General features: G+C 39.8%; 1 protein-coding gene across 1 annotated transcript in view; it reads right to left on the bottom strand.

Moving 5' to 3' along the window:
* Window positions 1–25680, bottom strand: part of sntg2 (syntrophin, gamma 2) — a 198154-nt gene that overhangs the window by 54692 nt on the left and 117782 nt on the right. The window contains exons 5-9 of the mRNA XM_042333369.1: window positions 25217–25260; window positions 25072–25113; window positions 24045–24132; window positions 18623–18714; window positions 6429–6556 (exon numbers count right to left, since the gene is read on the bottom strand). Of these exons, the coding sequence (XP_042189303.1) occupies window positions 6429–6556; window positions 18623–18714; window positions 24045–24132; window positions 25072–25113; window positions 25217–25260 (394 nt within the window). The remainder of the gene's footprint in view (window positions 1–6428; window positions 6557–18622; window positions 18715–24044; window positions 24133–25071; window positions 25114–25216; window positions 25261–25680) is intronic.

Raw genomic sequence — 25680 nt, 5'->3', positions numbered from 1 at the left:
GACGAGGTGAAGGGACTCTGGGATAGATTTCCAGAGGGTGTGAGTAGAAGGCTGAACTCAAATTTAACCTACAATAATAATCCTTGCATTTGATATATACCAACTTGCATTTATATAGCACTCTTCACGCCGGGTAGCATCTCGGATCAATAAACAGTGTCGAAGCTCGATGCTGAACTGCGAAGAGGGGAGATATATAGCACCTTATCACGTAATCAAAACATCTCAAAGTGTTTTCACAAGATTTACTGTAAGATGCAGAGACTGTAAATGTTTAAGTAATATATACAAAACCACCTAAATTTTCTCTGGATGACACGTCAAAATGCGATTAGAAATGGCTTTGGCTCTTACTTTATGCTATTTTTTCTTCACATGTTGACATGAGGTTCACTCAAGTGGCCACAATGCAATATTTCCAAAAGTGCCAGTCAATGAAATATTACCTGGCAACTCTACGAAGCTGACATCAGGATCTGAAAGGGATGCTAATCTCAATTGGTACCCAGCAACATGGAAACCCAACGAAATTTCCTACATGCCCAGTTGTTTGTTAGATTATTAGATATGCATGTCAATGGCAATGGCAAACAATCCCATGCAATTTAAATATTTGTTAACATTGCAAAATAATTTGCTGATACTTGGACAAGCATGTTGATGTCAGAAATGTTGATATCACTTTCATCCAATTTTATGTAATTGCCTTCATTTTTCACCAAGCAGTTTTCTGAATAAATACATTGCATTAGATGCAGCTGATGAGTTGGCATAACATAACAAAACATTAGGAGCAGGAGTAAACCATTCGGCCCTTCGAGCCTGCCCCGCCATTCAATCATGGCTGATCTTCTAATCTAACTCCAGCTAATACCATAACCCTGCCTTATCTCCATATCCCTTAATCCCTTTTGCAATAAGAAATATTTCTATCTCAGTCTTGAATATGTTCAAGGACTGAGCGTCAACAGCCCTTTGGGGTAGTGAGTTCCATACGTTCACCACCCTTTGAGTGAAGAAGTTCTTCCTCAACTCAGTGTGAAAGGGCTGGCCTCTGATTTTAAGGTTGTGACTCCTGGTTTTAGTTTCTCCAACCAGGGGAAACCATCTCCCACTATCTACTCCATCATGCCCTTTGATGATCTTATAGGTTTCTATAAGGTCCCCTCTAATTCTTCTATATTCTAGAGAATATAGGCCCAAATTGGTCAGCCTATCCTTGTAGCTCACCCCTTCATCCCTGGTACTAACCTATTAAACCTACGCTGCACCCCCTCCAAGGCAAGTACATCCTTTCTTAAATAAGGAGACCAAAACTGCACACTGTATTCCAGGTATGGTCTCACCAGGGCCCTATACATTTGCAGCAAGACTTCCCTACTCTTATACTCTAATCCTTTCATAATAAATGCTAACATATCGTTCACCTTCCTAATTGCTGCTGCACCTGCAGACTAACTTTCAGTGATTGGTGTACAAGGACACCCAAGTCCCTCTGGACGCTAACACATTGCTTTCCCTGTGGTGCTCTTATTCCGCAAGGGATTATGCGACTGCTGAGAATTATGGACTACATCCTTAAATATTTGCCACTGTTGGTCTACATTTTTACCTCTTAATCTTATTCTACATTCTATTTTACCTAAATCTTTCCTCATACCTACAAAATTAGCCTTATTTAAATTCAGAATACTTGCCTCGGATTTAACTATATCCCTCTCTAACTTAATGCAAAATTCAATCATATTGTGATCACTCTGTCCTAGAGGAGTCTTAATACCTACACTGCCGACTAGCCCTGTTTCGTTACACAAAACAAGGTCGAGAATGGCCTGACCGCTAGTTGGTTCCTCGGCATGCTGCTCTAAAAAGTTATCTCTCATACTCTCAATGAACTGTTCTTCTAACCTTCTTTTGCCAATTTGGTTTTCCCAATCTATGTGGAGATTGAATTCACTCACTATTATCGCTTTACCTTTCCTACATGCTCCACTGATTTCCTGATTAATACCTTGTGCTATATTGTGATCGCTGTTTGGGGGTCTATAACCACTCCCATTAATAGTTTCTGCCCCTTTTTTTTTATTTCCACCCATATTGTCTCTACCGCCTGGTCATCAGAATTCAGATCCTTCCTCTCCACTGCTTTTATTTCATCTCTAATTAACAGGCCTAACCCCCCACCTCATTTCCCACAGTGCCTATCTTTCCTGTAAACTGAGAACCCTGGAATATTTAACTCCCACCCTAGATCTCCTTGTAACCATGTTTCAGTGATGGCTACTAGATCGTACCCATGTGTCTATTTGTGCTTTAGTTCATCAGTTTTACTCCGAATGCTTCGTGCATTCAGATATAACATTTTTAATTTCCTACCATTTCCTCTACTCTCTGATTCCTTATCTGCTTTGCCAAGCTTCTTACCCCTAGTTAACATATTCCTATTATCTGGCATGCTATTCTGCACTGTCATCTTTACTTTTTCTAATGTTAACTTATGATTTCTCTTACCTATATATTCCCCCCCCTTAGTTTAAATTCCTATTTACCTCCCTATTAATTTGTTTAGCTAGGATATTTGTCCCAGCCCGATTTAAATGCAGCCCTTTTCTCTGAAAGAGCTCTCTTTTCCCCCAGTACTCGTGCCAATGGCTCATAGAAAGAAACCTATGAATTCCGCACCATTCTTTTAGCCATGCGTTCAAGTCCTTAATTTGTTTGTTCCGGTACCAATTGTCGTATGGTACAGGCAGTAGTCCCGATATTACCACCTTTGATGATCTTGACTTCAATTTGGACCCCAGCTCTTAGAATTCCCTTCTCAAGACATCTTGGCCAACTCTACCGATGTCATTGGTACCTATGTAACGTACCACCAACGGATCCTTACCCTCGCATTTTAAATTATCCTCTAGCTCTGCTGAGACATCCTTCACCCCGGCCCCAGGGAGGCAACAAAGCCTTCGGGTCTTCTGGTTAGGGTTGCAGATGATTGTGTCTGTCTGTCTAATAATCTCATCCCCAATGACAACAACCATCTGCTCGTTTGCCCCAGTGTTAGAGGTAGATTTTTCCTTCCACCTCACCGGCTTCCTTGTCGATACAAGTTCCAAGGATTTCATATCTATTGCATATCTGGCAACGTACTGGCCTAATACCAATTGACCATAATACCTGAATTAATGTAAAACCATTTATTTTTAAACACCGTTGATACTGAAAAAAATTCCTTGCAATTGATATCATGCCTAATCATATTGTCAAGACATCTCATAGCACTTCACAATGGTTAACAGTGTATATTTTGTATGCGAACACAGCAGCCAATTTGCAAACAGCAGAGTTCCACAAACACCTATGGAGTGAGTAACCAATTTTATGTGAGGGATTGTTGGCCAGGACACCAGGACACTATTCTCTTTTCGAATAGTGTCATAAGATCTTTAACATCTATAGGGACAGACAGATGGAACCTTGGTTTAATGTCTCATCTGAAGAACAGCACCTCCAACAATGCAGCACACACCCAATAACAATAGTACATTCAATCACATCATGTCATGGCATAACAAACACAACTGGCAATTCCAAATTGATGAGAAACAAATAGGAAAAATAGCTTCCAGATTAAGATGAAATTTAAGGATTTTCTAAGAGTCTACACAATCTTATATTTTAAGGCAATAGTTTAAAGACTAAGAGCATGAGACATGTTGGGTTTCATTCATTTGTAAAGTTGAGAACTGTTAACGTTAGATTATTCAGAATAAAATGGCCAAAACTTCCACACAAGTGCTTTTTCCAATTGACAACATCAAAACTACAGATAAAGTAATTAGACCAAAATCACAATAATAATATCCATTTCAGATTGTTTTGGGTTTGAAATTTTAAAATTGCTCATCCCTGGAGGGTTTGACTCATTTTAAAACAAGCACAGTTTTGTATGTTTCCAAAAACATTTTCATTTTTATTTCATTATATTTATTGGACATTGGTTTATTTCATTGGGCATTTACCTTTAGGCTGTTTGTGGGACATTGCTATGTGCAAATTGGCTTCTGTGTTCATCTACAAAATAGTCACTATAGTCACAGTAAATCTTGTAACTGCTATGAGCCATCCTCCTGATGTGAAAGGCGCTGTATCAAATGCAAGGATTTTTCTTTACAATTATTATTGTTCTGGGCAAGGTGTTAGCACGATTCCTGACATTGGTACTATTAAATATTTAAAACAATTCAGAACAAATGGGAATAATAATAATAATCCCTGCATTTGATATAGCGCCTTTCAGTCGGGAGGACGTCCCAAAGCGCTTCACAGAACATACTGCAAAGTGAATTGACTGTAAATTTGTGGGCGAACGCGGCAGCCAATTGCGCACAGCAATGTCCCACAAACAGTCGTAGATTGAAAATGACCAATTTATTATTGTTTTGGGTTTTGGAGGGATTATTATTAGGCGTGTGGAGTAGGGAAACTTGCCCAAGGTTTCGCCCTGCCTGGAATTGAACTCAGGTCTCTCGCTTGCAAAGCGAGTGCTCTAACCACTGTGCTACAGGACTCCACGGCTACTTGTAATATCAACATTTTTTGAGGGTTTCAGCTGTTAATAACATGTTTTACTGTTAATAATTGGTTTAGTAAAATTAAAACAATAATTTTAACTAATTATTCCGAAAAAGCCATTATAACCATTTGAATGTTATTAAAAACCTTTTTTTAATTAAAGGTGTGAAAGAATTTATTTTGTTCTACCCTTGATCCCAGCTTCACTGATGTTCTGATCGACTCTGCTTCAGACATCAAGACCTGAATGAGCCTCAACTCCCTTCAGGTTGACATAGACAAGATGAAACCCATCCTCCTTGACTTCCACCAATGCACCATTGCTTTCAACTCTGACATACCTCAATCTTCCCGACCTTTCCCTCAAACTCACTGCCCTGAACTAGTGCGCAACTTTATTAGTTGGTTGGTTTTGTTCAATCCTCAGCTCCCTTTCCTACCTCACACCCAGTTCCTGACTAACACTGCTTTTCTGCATATTTACCACATAGCACTATAGGAAATACTAAAAAAGGAAAGATCAAGGTCCATACAAGTTCATCGTTAACCATCCTGGCAGTCAAATGCATATTGTCACAACCAAAAAGAAAGTGGTTTTAAAGTGCTTTTGTGAGTTTATTTTATTTCTGTTAGGCTATCAGTGGAGAGAAGCAACCATTGTCTAAGAAGTTAAATTTTGCGCATTAAACAACGTCATGTTTGCTTACATTAGGGATTGTCAATTTTGCTTAAGTCAGTAATCTGTCAGGTTGGGATTGCCAGGTTAGGAAAAAGAAGCTTTACAGCGGATTTTGTAGACTCCATGGTGATTTGTTAATTGTTTGCTGCCGCTGGTTACACATTAAAAAACCCTGTTTTTCCTCATTATCAAGAAAGCACGCAGCTAGTGAATCAAATACCTTTCGGGTTTTTGGCTTGCCTTAGCAGCGCAAACATTGAGTACATAAACATCAGCAAAATTCACAGCCATTACAAGATTTGCTCCAATGGTTGTATATGAGGGTCTTTACACTCTCTTGGGAGGGAGTAGGGTTGCACTGAATTTATTTTTGCCCTTGAGGTGGTTCAAAAAGTATTTATGAACCAATGTTAAAACATTCAATCTTTGAATCAGGATAGGGTCAGAGAAAGAATGTGGTCTTTTCACACAAATCTGAATACTTATCTTTACCCAGTGTCCATATATTCTATCCCTTTGACCTGTAATCCTCTGCCCCTGCTTATCTAGTAGTGTTGTTAAAAGAGATTAATGAACACAACATGAGACTCTTTGTTGTAAGTCTGTTGCACACATCCACTACTCCGTGAGAAGAAAAAAATCTTTTAATCTAATCTCAATTGAGGTTTATAAATGTTAAACCTATTTCTCTGCTCTAACATTCTTAAGTCAAGCAACTCAGTTAAATCTCGATCTCTGCCTTCCCTTCATTGTAAAAAAACAGGGTAAATTCAAACATTAGTCACCAGTGCTGAATATGACTGGCAATTCAGAGCTCTGGGCATTAAAGGATTCACTGCTGAGAAGGGGCTAAGTTCTTAGACCCAATTTCACACTCCTACTAAAACAGTCACTTTATTCAGGGGAAAACAGTGAAAAACAACTCTTGTGCATTGGCACGTACAAGATTGTGGAGGCAGCAGAGTCTCTCTAGTAACTTCACACTGTGTGTCTTTGTATTAGCAAAAACAAAGTGGATCAATTCAGGATAAACTGCACATTGAGAAAGCTTCGTGCTTTCCTAAGGCATTTTATATTTCTCTTGTACGTGAAAAATTCCATGATATACCTAAATATGTGTTCACAAACAATATAAGACTATCCCAATACTCTCAGCTATCCTCAATGGATTACAAACCTTAATTGATCTGTTGCAGCTCTGTACCTTGAGATTCGAGCCATCGACAAGGGGACAGATAAGGTGTCCAGCCAACGCTTCTCATATTTTGGTTCATTAGCTGAAGGTGAGGAAGGTGATGATGGTGCCTGCACGGAATAAATGAAACCCATCAAGAACATCATTTTATGTGAAACCTGTTACGTTGCATCTAACACCAGTTTGTGTCCAGAATAATTTACAGCGTCTTATAATAATATCTGGATTTCATGAAGACAAGCTACTCAAATTAAATAAAAAAGTGACTAGCTTACAGGGATTATGGATGATTGATGGCTATTACATTACTAAAATGCATAAATGCATTTCAACCAGACTTTCGAGTTTGTCCAGTAATATATAACACATGAATGGCTTTTGGACATAAAAAGGCAAACAAGCCTGTCCCTTTTTGACAGTTGTCATCCCAGTACAGAATTAATTGGAATGTTTAAAGGGAGATAAGTGGATGGAGCGTTAAGAGATAAGCGGAAGAGGCAGGAAATGGAATTAAAAAGTCTGCCACCACCTGCCAAAGTGGAAGAATAGGCTTGAAAGATTGAATTGCTTGCTATGACTTTTTTTAAAAAAAATGTAGTGTGTTCAATTTTTTTTCTATTTCATTTCCCATTGCCTGTGCCTCTGTCCCCGGTCTGGCTTCTTCATGCTGGGATGCAGTTCAATGGACACCAGCTGCCCTCTGGTAAAAGTGACTGTTGTTCATGCTTGCCAGTGATTAGTAGCATCCAAGCCTGACCTCACCTCATCCACCTGCCCCACAATCACACATCCAGTTGAGGGTGCTGTGGAGGAACCAACAATCTGGCTGTTTTTCCTCTCCTAGGAGGGGTCAAGGACAAGGCCTTTTCACGCAGCTATGGCTGAGAGCAATAACAAATTACATTTGTATAGTGCCTGTCACGTCAGGAGGATGACCCTGGACAGTCAGAGATTCACACTCAAGCCAGTGGTTGGAATCAGGGGGGGTGGAGGGCAGGTAGGGGGGTGACCGAAGGCAGGGTCGAAGAGGAGAGTCTTGAGACGGGTCTTGAAGGAAGCAGGGGAGGGGGCAAAGTGGAGGGACTGTGAGATGGAGTTCCAGATGGTGGGGGCAGAGAGGATGAAGGCCCACCCGACAATGGTGGGGCGGGCAGAGCAGGTGGTCATGAAGCATTTGGGTTACGGGGCCTGAATTCAAACCAGCTCCTGGCCTGTAAACTGCAGGTCTATGCATTACACCAATTCGGGCTGCCTCTCTCCTATGTTCTTAATCCAGGTTACCTTCTTCCCTCAAAACTCTTTGCCTTCTAGAATTGTTTCTAGTTAATATACAGCGTTATACATGATCTAACCTTTGGATCAGAGTGAAATACTCTGATAATGAAGCGGATATAGTTTCATACTATTTTATCAAATATTTTACATTGTATTTTTATGCTATGACATTTTAAGTACATCGATACCAACAATTTGAACTTCAAAGTATGTTTTACCAGGTCTGAATAAAAAGAGAGGGCAATAATAAAACAAACAGCAAAGTACAGCATTTTTGTTCCAGATCTATAACAATAAAAATATCCATGGAGAGAGGGGAGGGAATGATGTTGTTATTAACACAGGTTAACATTGTCAAATTGACTGAAACAACAGTCAAGAGGAGTCAGAGGATATCATTGACTTTGGGGTTGAAACCTCTCACCACCAACCAATTTTGCTATATTGGTTGGGCCTAAAACGAGCCCTAAACCTCTTACAGCTGCTGCCCTCCTTATTTGCAGTGATTCCAAAGTCATTGCTGACAGTCACATAGTTCAGTGTGTAAGAGTTGCTTCAAGACATTCCAGTTTTGTTTTAAATTGGTATCAGGAGAAATGGCACTGAAACATCCCACTCCACAGCCACCAACACTGGGTCCATGATCAGTGACAAACATAGAGCCAGTCAGAAGTACTGAGGCGACTTTAGACCCAACTATTATGGCAAAGTTGGGGAGAGGGCAGAGCAGGATTTACCCCAGAGCAGTGATAATAATTGACAATTTTGAAGAATGTGTTTGGTTGATGTAACAATCATCATAATTATCACATCACATGTCCCATTCCCTCCACCCCCAGCCCCACCATAGACGCATCTCAAGTAGATAAGTACATGTGTAACATCCCATACAATATTAGACCTTGACAAGGAGCAAAGAAGGAATAAATGAGAACCATACCTAGAAACAAACATAGCCCATTGTGATCGATTGTTCTTTATACACTACAACAATCATGCTATACATCAACAAGAGAAGCACAAGTGCAGCACAATCACCAACCCGTCTGCAATAGGCTTGAAAACACCTTAATGGGAAACCATTTAATGCAATGACAGCTTTGATGTATTAAAGCTGAGGAGAATACAATCCTATTTTGTTGAAATCATTCCATGTCCGTGAGACAAATAACAATGACTGATTTAATTTGTATATTATTTCATAGAAAATGAACTACAGTGTACGAATGAAAATCTTTGACATTAATGGCCCAGTGGGGAGATAGGGCAATAAGTTCAGTTTCCTCCCTTCCTCTCCTGAATATTTTGACTAATTTCTTGGGTATAATAATAATCCTTGCATTTAATAATCCTTGCATTTGATATAGCACCTCATGACATCTTCGAGACACCTCAAAGTGCTTCACAGAATATACCGTAAAGTGAACCGCCTGTATTCTTTATGAAACATAAAAATATTTTGTATGGTACAGTTAGAAACATAGAAACAGGAGTAGGCCATTCAGCCTCTTGAGTCTGTTCTGCCAGTCTTATCTGATTATCGCTGATCTGTACCTCAAGTCAAATTACCTGCCCTTGCCCCGTATCCTTTAATACCCTGACATAACAAATAGCTATCCACCTCAGTTTTGAAGATGTGAATGAATCCAGTACCACAGACTTTTGGGGGAAGAGAGTTCCAGATTTAGGACCGATCATCCTCTGCTATGTAACGGAAGAGTGCATTCTTCACTGAATCTTGGCAATGAGTGTCAGCAAAGGGGAAACACAGCCGGGCCTGATCATACCCTAGCTGTTTTCCATTAACACTACCTTCAGTGTGGTTTAATGTATGATCAGGAACCCTGCCTATTTAAGCACTCTGAGACACCGTCCGGCGTGGAGGGCACTATATAAATCCAAGTTATTGTTGTTGTTGCCTGATTTTCTTCTCTCTAACTGATGTTCACTGAGATTAGCTAACTTGGAATAGAGTGGGTTTGGACCGGTAACCTCTCATCTGTTAGATTCCAAACCCCACTAGACGATACCTTTACCCAAATAAACCATCAGGGGAGTTTGGAGATTGTTAAAAAATATTTTCTCCTATTATTATTCAGTTGACAGTCAAACAGGGATGAACATTGCAGAAATTTCTATGTGGGACTGGGACACTGAAATAAACAAGGGAAGCTAGAAAAAAAAACACTTGCATGGTCAATGGTTAGTATTGGGGGAAATCCCTCAAACAACCGCTTTCACTTATTGGTGAATTCAAAACAAGGGGCATAAATATCTAATAGGCAGCAGCAGATCTAAAGACTTAGAAGGAACTTCTTTACACAGAGGGTGGTGAGAATGTGGAACTCACTGATGGAAGCTATGGTTAATAATAATCCTTGCATTTGATATAGCGCTTTTCACTTCCGGAGGACGTTCCAAAGCGCTTCACAGAACAGTTGAAGCAAATATATACATATATATATATATTTAAGAGGAAGGTTGATGCATATATGAAGGAGAAAGGAAAAGGTGGGTATGGGAGAGGAGATTATGAAGGTTAGAAGCCCATGTGAAATATAAACACCGGCATGGACTAGTTGGGCTGAATGGCCTCATCTGTGTAGTTCTATGATTAGGCAGGGTGCATAATTTCTTTTAAAAGGGAATCTGATAGGTGTTTGAAAAAGAGGAATATCGAGGAGACATTGGAGCGACCAAGAGACTGAGATTAAATTATAATAATAATCCTTGCATTTGATATAGTGCCTTATCACATCTTAGAGACGTCTCAAAGTGCTTCACAGAATATACTGCAAAGTGAACTAACTGACTGTATATTTTGTGGGCGAAACACAGCAGCCAATTGCCGTAGCAGTGTCTCACAAACAGTTGTGGATTGAAATAACCAATTTATTATTTTTTTTGAAGGAATTATTATCCCAAGAAAAGCAATCTGCTAATTGACTGACAACCGGGTTCCTATACTTATTACTAGGTAAACAAAGGCGTGTTGAGTAAAGAAACTTGCCTAACATTTTGCCCTGCCTGGAATTGAACCCAAGTCTCTTGCTTGCGAGGCGAGTGCTCTAACCACTGAGCTACAAGCCTCAACAGTAAAAAAAATTATGTGAGATTAGATTATGTGGCACAAGTGGAGGAAAAATACCAGAGTAAAATTGGATGTCAAAATTTATAAATTTGGTTGTAATTCGGACAGTTTTCCGTCATTCTTAAAAAAGACTTCCAGATTAAGATTGAATTGAAAGAATTTCCACAATTCTTTATAATAATAATCCTTGCATTTGATAAAGTGCCTTATCACATACTTGAGATATCTCAAAGCGCTTCACAGAGTACACCGTGAAGTGTAGTGACGGTTGTTTTGTGGGCAAATCGTGGGGGCTAACTGCTCACAGCAGTCTCCCACAAACAGTTGTGGATTCAGTCACCAAATTATTTTTAAATTTATTTTGAAAGAATTATTATCCCCAGAAAAGCAATCTGCTTTTTTTTGTATGATGAAGAGAAATCGATCTTATAAGGTAAGACAGGGTGGCATGTCAGCCCTTATGATTCTATGGGAGCTGATCAAAGCATTATGCGAAGCTGGCTGCTTTAATGGCCCTGAGGCTGTATATTACAACTATAAAACATGCTGTTTATTATTAGCAGCAAGTGAGGGATTTGCCCCTTCAAAGCATTTCACAATTTAGAAAACATTTTCATTTGCTAGTGTAGTGGAAGCTGCATTTTCCCCCATCCCACCAAAAGCTCTGACCCATTTCTCAGATACCATCACAAACAAATTAAGTAGAACCACCTTTGATCTCTTGATGCTCATTTCAGGAATGCAAATGCAGGATTTTGTCATGAATTATTGCCTGCTGCCTCAGTCAATCCATTTGCCATGATTGAAAACATATTATCATCTATAATGGTTTCAATCCAACCAAAGCAAATACAATCATAAGCCTTCATGGTGCCATCTTCAGATAAGAGTGGCAGTCAAAGGAGGAACAAATTGGTTTGGCTAATGACTGGTGTCATTCTCTTGTACTTGTTCATATTCTGACATTAATGTAAAATAACATCAAACAGTGTAATGTAGCAGCAATTCAAAACTCCCTGCTGTAAAGCTCTTCATCCTTACATCATGTGAAACCTTCCATGTCTGTTATGAGTGCTTGTATTTATCATTATTGAAAAGTTTGGGGGGAAAATCATTCCTGAAAAGAATTACATGGAATCACATAGAATGAATCGGGCCTGAAACAGGCCGTTCGGGTCAGCTAGTCCATGCCAGTGTTTGTACTCCACATGGACCCCCAACTCTTCCTCTCCTATAAATAAATAATCCTTGCATTTGATATAGTGCTTTATCATGTTGTCAAGACATCTCAAACCACCACGAAGTGAATGATCAATATATCCAAAGGATTATCCGAGACACCAGGAGAAACTCCCTTTTCTTTCTGAATCATTTTATGGGATATTTAACATCCACATGAACAGGCAGACGGAACCTTGGTTTAATGTCTTATCCGAAAGAGTTCATCTGCAACAATGCAGCAGATCCCTTAGTACTGAACTGGAACCTCACAGACTGTGAACTAAAATTTCCAAGGATATAAGGCTTAAACCCACAACCTGTGTCTCAGAAGTGAAAGCACTCCCAGCTGAGCCTGGCTGACATATACATGCAACTAGGAAGTGACAGTTATCACATTGCATGTCCCATTTTGTACCCATACACACAGTGAAATTTACAGCACAGGCTCTTTTAAGCACAATCCTTTCAGTCCCTTCCCTTTCCCCTTACTCCTTTATGATAAAGTACCCCTCCAGCTAAATATAGCCCTGATCAGAGCAGCTTTGCACACTAAGAAAGTCTCCAGTATCTCTTAAAATCTGCTAAACCGCAGCATTATCCTGGAGGACTACATGAATACACAGTTGAGAAAAAGGTTTTATTGGGATAAAGAGCTAAACAAAAGGGCTTTAATCCTCTCTCCATACGATGACTCCCAGGATTCAGAAACCTTGTCAGTTTACGCCAATTAGAAAAGAGCCAGATTACGCAAAGCAACTGGAACAGCAGCTCCAATATTTTTTAACCTGTTTTCATATAGCCCATGGATCTGAAAGCTATTGAATGCTTTTTTTAAACGGACAGATGCTCTATCAATGTTGTTACAATGAGGCCTGTCCTTAAAGTGCTTACAGATACAGAGCTGCCTTCATTCTAAGAACGCTAGTTGTTGTTTCCCAAATTGTTCCTTTGATCTTTGTTCAGATCACAGCACTGCAAGCAAGAGCTGCTTCCGCAGTGTTGATCATGCGATAAACTTGTTTCGCAAATCCACAAGGTAGTAGAGGGTTTCCGAAATTCTAAGACACAACAGATGTCCTGATTTTTTAAAATAAAACATTGCAATATGGTGAGGTCCAGAGTAAACGCAAAGCATTAGTCAGAAACTATAGGGCAGGTCAACGATGCCAACTGAACAGCTGTAAGACAAATTGCCACAGCCATGTAAAATATTTCATTTTTAAATTCAGGATCTGAGCTTCAATAGAAATTAGATTTTACATAACCTGACCTGGAAAAGCAAAAGCTTTGACAGAAACAGGATTCAATGCTATTGATAGTGTGTCATTCTGGAGTCCTGCAGTGCATTGGCTAGAGCACTTGGCTCGCAAACAAGAAAACCTGAGTTAGAAAAACACAATAATAAATAGTCTTGAAAAACAATAGTCTTGAAACAACAAGGATTCAATGCTCCGGATAGCCTGTCATTGTGGAGTCCTGCGAATATTAATTAGAGCATTTGCCTCGCAAGTGAGAGAACGTGGGTTTGATTCCCGGGGCAAAACCTCAGGCAAGTTTCCTTACTCCACACGCCTCTGTTTACCTAGATATTAGTCGATTGGCAGATCGCTTTTCCAGGGGTAATAATCCCTTCAAAAAATATTTAAAAAAAAAAAATTTGGTCACTCAATCCATGAATGTTTGTGGAATACTGCTGTGCACAACTGGCTGCTGCACTTCACCCACAAATTACACAGTCAATTAATTTAACTGTATATTCTGTGAAGCGCTTTGAATTAAAATTACAATTATACAGTGACTGCAATAAATCCCTTGTAATATTTTGACTTCATGATAAGGCGTTATATCAAATACAAGGATTATTATTATTATGATCCCCCCGCCTTGATTTCTATTTTTATCTGTCCTTCGAATAAGACGTTAAACCAGGTTCTGTCTGCTTGTCCAGGAAGATGTTAAAGATCCCATGGCATATTCGAAAAAGGGAAGGGAGTTTCTCTCGGTGTCTTGGCTAACTGTTCCCCAAATAAATTATCACTCACTCCATGGCTGTATATGAGATATTGTTGTGTGCAAACTGGCTGATGCACTCACACACAAAATGCACAGTCACAGCACTTTACAATGTTCCCCATGAAACACTTTCAGATGTCTTAACAATGTGATGATCTGCTATAACAAGTGCAAGGATTATTATTGTTATTATTATTATCTTGTTGTGTTCCAGACATTAGGCTATTCCTCCCCCACATGCACTTTAAAAAAATATTCACTTCTATTGCAACAGTGCCTACAGCAAGCAATGTGCAGACAATACATTGATTCCAATTACTAGCAAGACATGTTTGTTCAGTTATTTCATAATACCATCATTATTCTGTGGATACAAACTTGGATAATGAGAAAAAAAATTGAAAGGAAAAATGAATCCCCAGATCTTTCAGTTGTGAGCTACCTGTGAAAGATACTGGACATTATTGTTGCAGTCACTAAATCAACCAATGCTAGTAACACATCTTCTGTCTGAAAGTAAATAAACTCAAATGCAATCCCAGCATGGACTTGATAGCAGAAGTAGGAGAAACAGACAGATGAGAGATAGGTGGGAAAAGTACCCAATGTGTAGTGATCGTCAGTACTGAGAAATGTTCCTGAAGATGACTGGGGCTATGGTCAGTGTTTCTTTTCTTTGCAGTTGCATTGAGGTTATGCAACAGTGGGTGCGCAAGTCCCCACCTGTATTGCTGTTGATGTCTTAATTTATTGATTGGTTTGCTGGTGTGACACCGATCTCTCCCAACTCTGCCGCAGCGGTTGGGCCCAAAGCTAGCTGCATTATGCATTGGACTGCAGATTTACTAGATACTAAGTTAACTGTTTTTTTTTGGAGGGCGGGATCAACCAGTAGTAGTAAGTAACCACTAACTAGTACTCCAATGATTAAGGCAGTATCTCACTAACCAGTAGTCCAGTGCTAATTAACCGGCAGCTTAAAGGGTTTTATGAATCACTTTGAGCCCAACCTTTGGGATACAGTTGAGAAGGATCAATCAATAAATTGACAGGACACATTTTCAACGATTTGTCACCATATCAAATATTATAATAATCCTTGCATTTGATTTATCACCTTATCACATCTTTGATGTGTCTCAAAATGGTTCATACTGTCAAATGTTATGGTTGTATATTTGTAGGGGAAGGCAACAAACAATTTTCATACAGCGATGTCTGACAAACAGCTATTAATAATCCTTGCATTTGATATAGCATCTTATATCTTCGAGACATCTCAAAGGGCTTCACGGATTATATTGTTAAGTGAATTGACTATGGATATTGTGGGCGAAATGCGGCAGCTAATTGCACACAGCAATGTCTCAGAAACCTTTAACAAGTTGTGAGTGTATACAGTTTGTTATTAATAACGAAAGCTGCTCAAATTAACAAAGCGATATTACTGGGACCATGGGCCACTTTGAAATGACACTGATCTACAAAATTGTGCCATGTAAGTATAATACCAATAGTGCTGCAAAGTGAACTTACGCAATGCACTCGCCATCTTGAACAATGGTCCATCCAGTGGGAATTAATATTTGATGCCCCCAAGGGTGGAATCATGGTTCTGCACAGCTCAGAAATATATACTGAGGGAACTGATTGAAAGATACGAGGGCATCAGTCCCAATTGTTGATTCTTATCGATACCTGGAGGTAGTGATAGACATCTCCTTTTGCTGCGATGCTCTCTTCATTCAAATGTTCTGGCGACACTCACTGCCAAGGCTCACACAAGAACAATGACCACTTGGGAGGGCAACCAGTGCCCACAGAATTGCAACTAGCTAGAGGAGATTAGAGCAGGAGCAGTGGTAAGAAAGTTAGAAAAATAATTCAACAAACGACATGTTTCCCATCTGCCTGTTCAGGTAGACATTAAAGATCCGGAGCACTATTCGAAAAGAAAAGGAAGTTTCTCACGGTGTCTTGGCCAACAATCCTCCAAGTAAAAATTGGTCATTCGTTTCAGAGCTATTTGGGGAATATTGCTATGCGAAATTGTGCTGACGCATTTGCCTACAAATTTACAGTCACTACATGTCACAATATATCCTGTGAAAAGTTTTGAGACATCCTTCTGTACCAAATGCAAGGATTATTGGCACAAAAATTGACTGGAGGCTTCTCTGTAACATGACCTAGGGGTCAAATGTATAGATGGTTATAATGGGGTTTTAATTTCATGCATGTACAGAAGTTATGGCGTCACCTGCTTTATGATGTGATCTTTGAAAATGATTGACTGCTACCAAAATATCTGTCTTCTTTTTGGTGGTACCACTACCATTATTTATATGGCAACAACCAGGAAAAAGTGCCTGAATTAGAATTACAGTCTACCTCAAGGAGCTCCACTCTGGAAATGGATCACCAATAACGGGTCAGCATAAAGTACTTTTATTTATTGGAAAAAAGTTAATTTGGACAACTCGGATTCCTTATTAAGGAATCCCATTAAGAAATAAAATAAATGAGATCCCATGATACCAGTTAAATTATAAAGTGAATTAATAGTGTTAATGTGACGTTATTTGTTCTGAACGAGAATTAAGATGAAATGGGATACATTTGGGGAAAGAAAGTGATATGAAATTACAGCAGAGAGCCCCAGTGGGGGAAGATAACACCAGCAAAGACACAGTGGGCTATTAGTCCTTCTTCTTAAAGTAAACGCTCTATTCTATTCCAACAATCTATCTCTGGGATTTCCATGTGTAGGTGGGATGCATGGAAATATCAGTTTGCTTGGATACTCTTAAGTAGGGTGATGGATTTCCAACTGACCAAAAAAATCTATATATATAAGTCTGAAATTCCATTGATCCTAGCATCATGTAAGACCATTTTGTTTTGAAGTGTAAGACTGGGCAGATTTGTGGAAAATTTGTATACTCTCATTCCAAAATTGAAAGCTGTAGAGATTTGTTCTCCAAGTAAAGTGTGAATTTAAGAATTTAAAAACAGTTCTGCACAATTTTAAATTTCAGCTTGAAGTGTCTTACAGGCTGAGACTCAGTCAATGTTAGACCGTATTATCCTCTGTGAAGAAAGAGATGAAGCTCCTTTTAACAAAGATGAACAAATTCCACATGGAGTTATTATCTTGAGGTGCTGAGAATATTCAATAAAGACATGGTGAATTTGTGCAAAAGTCCAATTCACGAAGAGCAGACAGATGTAGACATGGTGGAAGGACAGAAAAAGATAAAAGTGGCCTGAGCAACTAACTCAAATAGACCTAAAATGAGAGGTCCGAATGAGCTACAAAGCTTTTGTACCTCTTATCTTCATATTCTTTCTGTGTGTACACTGTATCTCTCGTCTCCAGATCTTTTTGTTGTTTCCGGTGAGCGCTTCTGCCACACAGGGAGAGCTTTCCAGAAATAAGTAGATGTAAGCTCCATATGGTGGAAAAACTTACCCGAATGCTCAAAAGCACCACAGGACCTTTCAAAAACTGCGAGCTTGGAAAGCTGCTGAAACTGACAACGACTGCCTTGGGAAAAGCAGGGAACCAAGCCAACAGAAGTGATCAGGACATCCAATATTCCTAGAGGACCATGATTAGCTCATAAGCCAGCTATTGTGCAACACTGAATTGGCGACTGTGGACAATATATTTAATATCAGAATATTGGGATATGTGCAACTCTTCATAATGCATTTCTTGCATTAATTAAAGATCTTAGGGACATAAAAGTAAAAGACATTGGCAAACCTTCCCATCCTTGCATGTGTTGTAATGGTCAACTCACTTTGCAGGAAGGTTTTCATGGCCTTCATTGCCACACCTCAATGATCACCCTTCTCTAACCAATAGATTGCATCTTTCTTATGCTCAAGTAGCTCATCATCTCAGCAAGCTATCCTTGGGATAGTACATCTGTGACATGTGAACCTCTGATGCTCATTGTAGTCAGTATATGTGAGATGGTGTTTCTTTCCATCAATTGCCTTATTGCACCTTCATGACACTACTAATACTTGGCCAGTTCCGGCCTCCTTGCCCTCTCTGCTCCACCATCAATGGCCGTGCTTTCAGCCACTATGCCCCGAAGTTCTGGAACTCCCTCCCTAAATCCCTCTACCTTGCCCCCTCTCTCCCCACTTTCAAATCCCACCTTCCTTATTGATCCTGCTTATGGTCACCTCCCCCTCCCTCTATCCCTGGCTCAGGGTCAGACACCACCACTGTCAAATGCTCTGGGACACTATCCCGTGTGCTATATAACTGCAAGTTGTTGTTGTAAACTCCATTTGTTCTGAATGGTGTTTTTGTCTCAACTTGGGACTTCTTTTCCAGATAGAAATGGCTAGTTTTGCCAAGCACTTACTGCGTTGTCATCAAACAGTTCATCACACCATCTAGCTTTCCTTACCATGAAATAGAAAAACAATGAATGGTTTAAAAAAAAAACTTCTTATCTTGGATTCCATCTTGTACACAGAAAGACTATTTTGTGGTTGACACTTTAAAATAAATACTCTTAAATTTTATTGATGATGGGTGAACAAAAAGGCTTACAGTATTTGTGGAGTTTCCATTTAAGTGTAGGCCACTGTCGAATAGAGGAGAAGACGCCTCACTGCTGTGGTCACTGGACGGTCCTGGTGAGCCTGCACATAACAGGGACACAAATAAATAAGTTAATTGTATTTGATACATCTCCTTTTAGTTCAGGATAATATCTCAAAGTACAATGGGTATTTTGTAGGCAAATGCAGCAAAAGCCATGATGTTAATGAACAATTTTGTCTGAGGTACTGTTGGCAAGATAACTGAGAGAAAGAAAGTCCTTTTTTCAAACAGTGCTATGTTTAACATCCCCTGAACAGACAGATGGGACGTCGGTTAATATTTCATCTGAAAACAGCACCTCCAACAATGCAATACATCCCCATCCAGTTACTGCATTGGAATGTCATCCTATGTGAGCTCAAAGTCTTGAACACAAAACCTTTTGACTGAGAGACGAGAATGCTACTCGCTGAGCCAGGCTAACACTAGCACTACATTCAGGACATTTAATGTCAAAGCATTAGAGGAATCATAAAGATTTTATAGCTTTAACATTATGGTACAGTAGTAGAAGGATGAGATCAAGTGTGCCAAAGGGACTTCTTCATCCAAACCTCTCGTGATCTTTGTAAACATGTTCACATAACATCCGAGACACCGACATAAATCTATCATTTTCTCTGCAAGTACATTTATTTTGTCTCCGTTGCCTTATAAAAACATAATCATTTTTATCACCTCACAAATGCAATGAAAAGTCAAACTACACTTTGGGGTCTAATTTGTTGTATTTCTTAAAGGGATTGATTAATAAGGAATCTGATTCACACAATGACGGTGGCTTTCAGTAATCCGAGCTGGGATTCCATTGAGGAATCTGGTGAAAAAATTTGCACAAATCAGACCTCTGTTAATATGCCATTTTTGTGATTCCTTTTCAATTTGTTTTTGGAAATACTTTGGAAGAAAATGTGAAGTTTCAGAACAGATTAGGTAATTGACACATCATATCTGTTATGAAACATCACATTTTTCACCCCAATAGCTGTGATCTGTCCTTCAACTGTGAACGTTTTAATCTGATTATTCTCATTTTCTCGTGTTTTCTTTAACAAAATTCAGTGGTTTTGATATTCAGTTTACAACTAATGCAAAATAAAAGCAGTCAGAAAAGTGGAACACTGGTGAAATCCAAATATTCCACTGAATACTGCGGGATGGTTTGTCATCTGGGGAGACATGTTCAGTGGGTAGCTTTCTCAGCTTCGCTCCAGTTTTTTTTAAAAAAAATTCCACGTGAATTCGCCAGTGAAAGCTTAGCTAAAATCTAAACCTGCAAACCGTGTACAGCAGACTGCTATTCCATTCTCCTGGCACTCCAGTTAGCAACATATCAAGCACCCAACAGACAGCAGAATTAGAGATTCTCACACCCTTAACCATCGTTGTTGTGCTCATTGTTTAGGGATTATCAGACTATTGACAGCAGATACAAATTAGACTCAAATATACCTCAATGCAGGGTTTACAGCTGCATTGGAGCTGATCCTGTTTTGATACATTTTATATTTTTTGAGTACAATATTTAAGTACATATAGGAAAGCCAGACTTCAGCTCCCTGCTCCACAGTCATTAAAATATATAAATAATGTGGTTTGGGCCATCTGTCAAGACAATCAGATTTCGTGCAGTTTTTAATTAAATTGCTCAGTATGTGCAACATAATTTGCTTCTGTTCTGTGCTCAGTGTGCTGTGGTGTATTGGCTCGTCATGGGCTCACCCGTCAATCATTCTGACTAACTAAAAGTCTCGGTCATTGTTCCCCAAGCAGTAGCTTCCTGTTGGAACACCTTTGCACTGAGGAAGGATTTGCGTGTTTTTTTCCCCAGTATCCTGACCAACAAATCCTCCAGATATTTTGGTTAATCATGGACGCTTCTGAGATAGTATTGTGTACAAAGGGCTGAGCTTTTGTCCCCCAAAATTGACTACGGTTCTCAGCAATTACTCACGAAGAGCTTTGCCATTTTGATTTTATTACAATAATAATTTGATCTCTCAATCCACGACTGATTGTGGGACATTGCTGTATGCAATTGGCTGCTGCACTTCACCCACAAATATACAGCACTTTCCGTATATGCTGTGAAGCGCTCTGAGACGTCTAGAAGACGTGAAAGCGCTATATCAAAAGCAAGTATTATTATTATTGTGCTATCACTCCATCAAATGCAAGGATTAATGTCAAAATATTTATGTGTTTGAATGAGGAGGGGAAAAGAGTTCACATGTGAAAACAAATAGCATCATGATTTAAGGGGAAAGGAACTATGGTATTTTTTGTTTAATTTTGTTACAATATTTTCTCAGACACACTGTTTATTCATTGTCTAAGTGAAAAAACAATGGAGTGAAAAATTATTATAATAATGCTTGCATTTGATATAATAATAAATAATCCTTGCATTTGATATAGTGCTTTTCACGTCTTCTAGACGTCCCAAAGCGCTTCACAGAATATACTGTAAAGTGAATTGACTGTATATTTGTGGGCGAACGCGGCAGCCAATTGCGCACAGCAGTGTTCCAGAAACAGTCATGGATTGAAAATGACCAATTTATTATTGTTTTGTTTTTTTGGAGGGATTATTATTAGGCGTGTGGAGTAAGGAAACTTGCCCAAGGTTTCGCCCTGCCTAGAATTGAACTCAGGTCTCTCGCTTGCAAAGCGAGTGCTCTAACCACTGAGCTATAAGACTCCACAATATAGCTCCGCATCACGTTGTTGAGATGTCTCAAAGCAAAACACAGCAGCCAAATGTGCACAGCAGTTTATTTAATATTTATACATTTACTTATTGAATAGTTTAAAGTCCCCCCAATGCAATAGCTAGGCTTGAAGCCAGCCAGTGTCACCGGCAAACCACAATCTTTGTTTCCAATTGCAAATGAAAATGACATTTCATGCTCTGCTGGACAAGCTAAATCTGAGGTAAGCCGATTTGGTATGAAGGAGTGCTGGAACAGTGTGTTCTGAGATCTGAAACAACAACTTTTGGGACTAGTTCTGGGCCTGCCCAATGTGTTCAATTCAGAAGGTTAAACCAACAGACTCTTTTCTAGCTTCAGCACAGTGGCTGATGTGAAGATTTGTCTCTGTTGTTTCTATAGGGGGTGGGGGGGGGGGAGAAGGGAAATTCTGTTAGCCAAATGGTTAAAGAGTAAAATATAGTGTAAAGGTTATTTTAGTGCCAGTTCAGTAGAGAAGCAATATTCTGTGGATCGTGCTCTCTGCTGCAAGTGGAAAGGTTCCTGACCAAACACAGCTTGATAGATTGAGGGTTCCTCTGGTTAGGTGGTGAGCTGAACAACAGTGCCCAGCATTAGCAACGACGAGAGAAGCTAAAACCAGGATTTATCGTTGGAAGCCGGGAAGCTGGATGTTATTAGAGAATGAGCAGCTCTACACCTACAGGACTAGCCTCTTCAGGCTGAGTCCTCTGTTACCAGACACCTCCCTCCATCATATTTTATCATATTAAATATACAATGAAAGGTAATAAAATGCAGCTAGGAACTTCCAGTGCAGCACAAAAGATGCTTTGCTCGCATTTGTTTGTTATGGAAAATTATAGCACCTCTGTAGTTTAAGACTTTGCATATTAATATTGCTAAATATGTGACTGGAGAGAAAGACTGGGTGCAGTGTAATATGAACATGAAGGTGTCCTGCGAAGTCCTTGGTTTGTCCACATGGGAAAGAAAATTCAGCAAAGACTCGCTTCAGGTCATTTCATCTTCATGGATATGTGATTAACTTCTCAAATCATTATCGAGGATAGTCTTGTTCGGTTCTTAGTTGTTCCTGCAAGAATCCCAAGGTCTGTACTCCATCATTGCTGAGCTAGGAGAAGCCACATCTCTTGCCTCTCCCTTCTCCCCTGCTACTTGCTGGGAAGAATGGTGAAGGAGGGCACAAGCCCCTGCTCATAAAGAAAACAGCTGCTTAATGGATCCGAACTCTTGGGGATGCAGTGGAGAGCATTCCTCCAGCCCATTTGGAAACTCCAGGATCAAGTAGTGAGGTGGGTTTATGGCAAAAACAGGAAGTGGCTGCAGGTAAGGAGTGGTCTGACCTATGATGACTCTCACTGAGCACCCTGGAGGCAGAGTTGGCTTCACAGTGGGCAAGTTTTTACTATTCTATTTGCCAAGGCAAACTCACATGAGGATCTGGATGAAGCAGCTAGTGTTGAGTATGTCTGCTACTAGGCATTGGACTGCGACCTCGAGAACATCAAGGTGGCTGGCACGTCACAAGTTGTCCTGTAAAGGTCCTCCCAACACACTGAAGCAGATGCCTGTCAGATAGCTGATGAGAAAACTCTGAAGCTTGAGCTGATAACTGCTGAAAGGCATTTCCTGGAGTCTGAGTTTGTGAACATGCATTCATACATCCAGTGCTTGAAATCCATCTTGATTGGCTTGCAGCGAGGTAAGGAGCTGCTCTTAAACTCTGCACCTCCATCTGGTGGAACCATTGCTAAATGAGGAAGGGATGTGGTGTCCAGGCTGTAGACAGGAAGATGGTGGCAATGCTCTCACACATTTCATATTGAGCTGTGTTGCCCACCGGGAAACACAAAGGGAGTTCCAGGTGCTTATCATGGGGATCAGCTGGCTTGGGATGGTAGATGAGAAACCTAGATCAAAGGGCTAAGATCCCTCGAGTGAGACACCATCAAGGAATCAAAAAGAATGGAGAAATCATAACATGATTAATCAAATCTTGAAGTTTAACAAGGAAGGGAAAGCTGAGGTAGATAAGCGTTCCTCCTGTCTCAAAGCCTGGCCGGAAAATGCAGAGGGGAAACCAATGCAATGAGTCTTTTCATTTCAAAACAGCGAAGATGCAGAGAGGCTGAAGTCTGGGTGGATTAACATTACAGTTGGAGCATGGAAGGTGCAAGAGTGGAATATTCAGAGCAGCAATGACCACAATGAAATTAATGAATGAATGGGGACTCCTTCTATGAACCACAACTATAACATGATGACTTGCAGGAAATCTGTGCCAGTATGAACTACTTCCAAACTAAAATTCCTGCATGTTGCAAGGAGTTATAGCACCAAGGAATCCATTAAGAAATTCCATCCACATTTTACTCACACACACACACACACGCCCTGCAGTTCAAATATATACATGTTCCATATTAAGCATGAATGTGGTTGGATAACTGAGGTAACAGGATTACACTCTGTGCAGAAGGGAACAAAAGGTGCTGCTGTTTTTCCAACTCCCTCCAGTGTTAAATCCATCGAGAAAATCTGTGCAGGAATATTTGTTAATGCTGTTCTCATTTGAAAGCATCAAGAAGCAGAAAAGTACAGTGAAATTTTCCCTATTATTCTTTTTTTCTCACCTAGTGGGAGCTTAAGGAAGGAAGGGGCTTCCCTGAGGTACTGAACGGTGATAGTAACTTCATCTCCAGCATTTCGCAGTAGATTTACCTGTCAGTGTGATAAATAAGATCAGCTTTAATGCAATGGAATCAGCAGATTCATTCATTACAAAGAAAATATAGCGAGCCTGTCACTAGGTTTATGCTCTTGATGTGTCAACTACACAGTATCTACTATACAGTATTAGCATTCAGGGACTGAACAAAACCAAGAACATTTGACTGAACAATGTTATTAAGGCGGTACCAGGAATCTTTTTAAAAAAAGGCTAGAGTAATAAAACAATGTCTTGGATTTTCTCCCACCTGAAGGTGGTCACCCATGCTGGCTCTATGGACCCTTCCTCCTTTAGGAGATTCTCCCAATGCCCTCCTTCATTAAACTTGCCAGAAATGGTTTATAAAAAGCGCACTATGTGGTTTTACTTGGTTAAATCCAAGCAACTTCTCAAACATTGGCTCTTTCCAATCAATGGCACATGACACATATAGTGTGACAGCCCAGATACTGGAAAATCCAGTAGTGTTTTTCCCTACTGTGCAGATGACTTTTATATTTTTGTTGGGTTTACAAGGGTGAACAAGAGCTTAGGGAGTAAAATCTCTGCTCCCAGTGACTGGTCTGCCCTTCCAAGTCTTATTGGTGAGGCTGACTGGTCTGTCATCATCAGTGCCCTGGAGTACTGCAGACCTGCCTGAGTTAGGAACTGGACTATCGAGACCACCACAGAGGGTTAACTAAACAATAAGCCAATTCAGCTCCATGGAGATCCTGCTTACCCCCTCTGCCCCGGGATAGTCCTGGTTGGATTTTGCACTACACTTGCCACCTCATTCAGCCTGGCTCACTCCTGTGCTTTACATGCAGGTTGTAATAAATCCATTACCTGCCCCTAAGTCAATACAAATTTCTCTTACAACCATTTAAAAGAAAACTCATCATAGGATTTAACAGTCTATCAAAGTGGAAAATATGGTTGAAACTCACCACTTCTTCATGAGTAGAGTTTTCAACATTAATGCCATTTACCTACAAAATAAATCATTCACAACACAGAATTTAGGCACACAACCATTGAAAGTAGCAAAGGAGAAACTAGGATTCAATACAAGGTTCAAAACATTTTACTAACTTGCAGCATGGCGTCTCCTACAAATAACATCCCCGTCTGGTCCGCTGTCCATCAAAGGAAAAGAAAAAAGGGACAAATAAGAACATTTGGCAGAGATTCACACAACAGGTAGGCTTGTTAATGAACAGCAGTTCGAGTCCAATGTTAATTTCCTGTTCTGGAGAATTGCCACAAGTTTCTTGTATCAAGTGATCTACTCGTAATAATTGACTTCATAGGTAGGCACTTAATTCATAAGGCAGAGTCACTTTGGAGGCTGAGGAAATCAATTGTTTCTTGTAAGCAGTAAATGCCAATGGTATCTAATAAAGAATTTAATTGGGTCTGTGTAAAGATGCAGGTTCACTTTCTCACTCAAACCACCAGAGATGGAAATAATAGATCTGCATCAGGCTGATAAGCTTTTTGAAGAGCTGGCAATAGGTGATGTAGACTGTTACAATTATGAATACTTTTATCCTTGT

The sequence above is a fragment of the Callorhinchus milii genome, unplaced genomic scaffold (assembly GCF_018977255.1).
Source record: "Callorhinchus milii isolate IMCB2004 unplaced genomic scaffold, IMCB_Cmil_1.0 Scaffold3, whole genome shotgun sequence".
NCBI classification, from domain to species: Eukaryota; Metazoa; Chordata; class Chondrichthyes; order Chimaeriformes; family Callorhinchidae; genus Callorhinchus; species Callorhinchus milii.
Note: the sequence above shows the minus strand (reverse complement) of the source record. Positions and strands in the feature narration are given on the sequence as shown.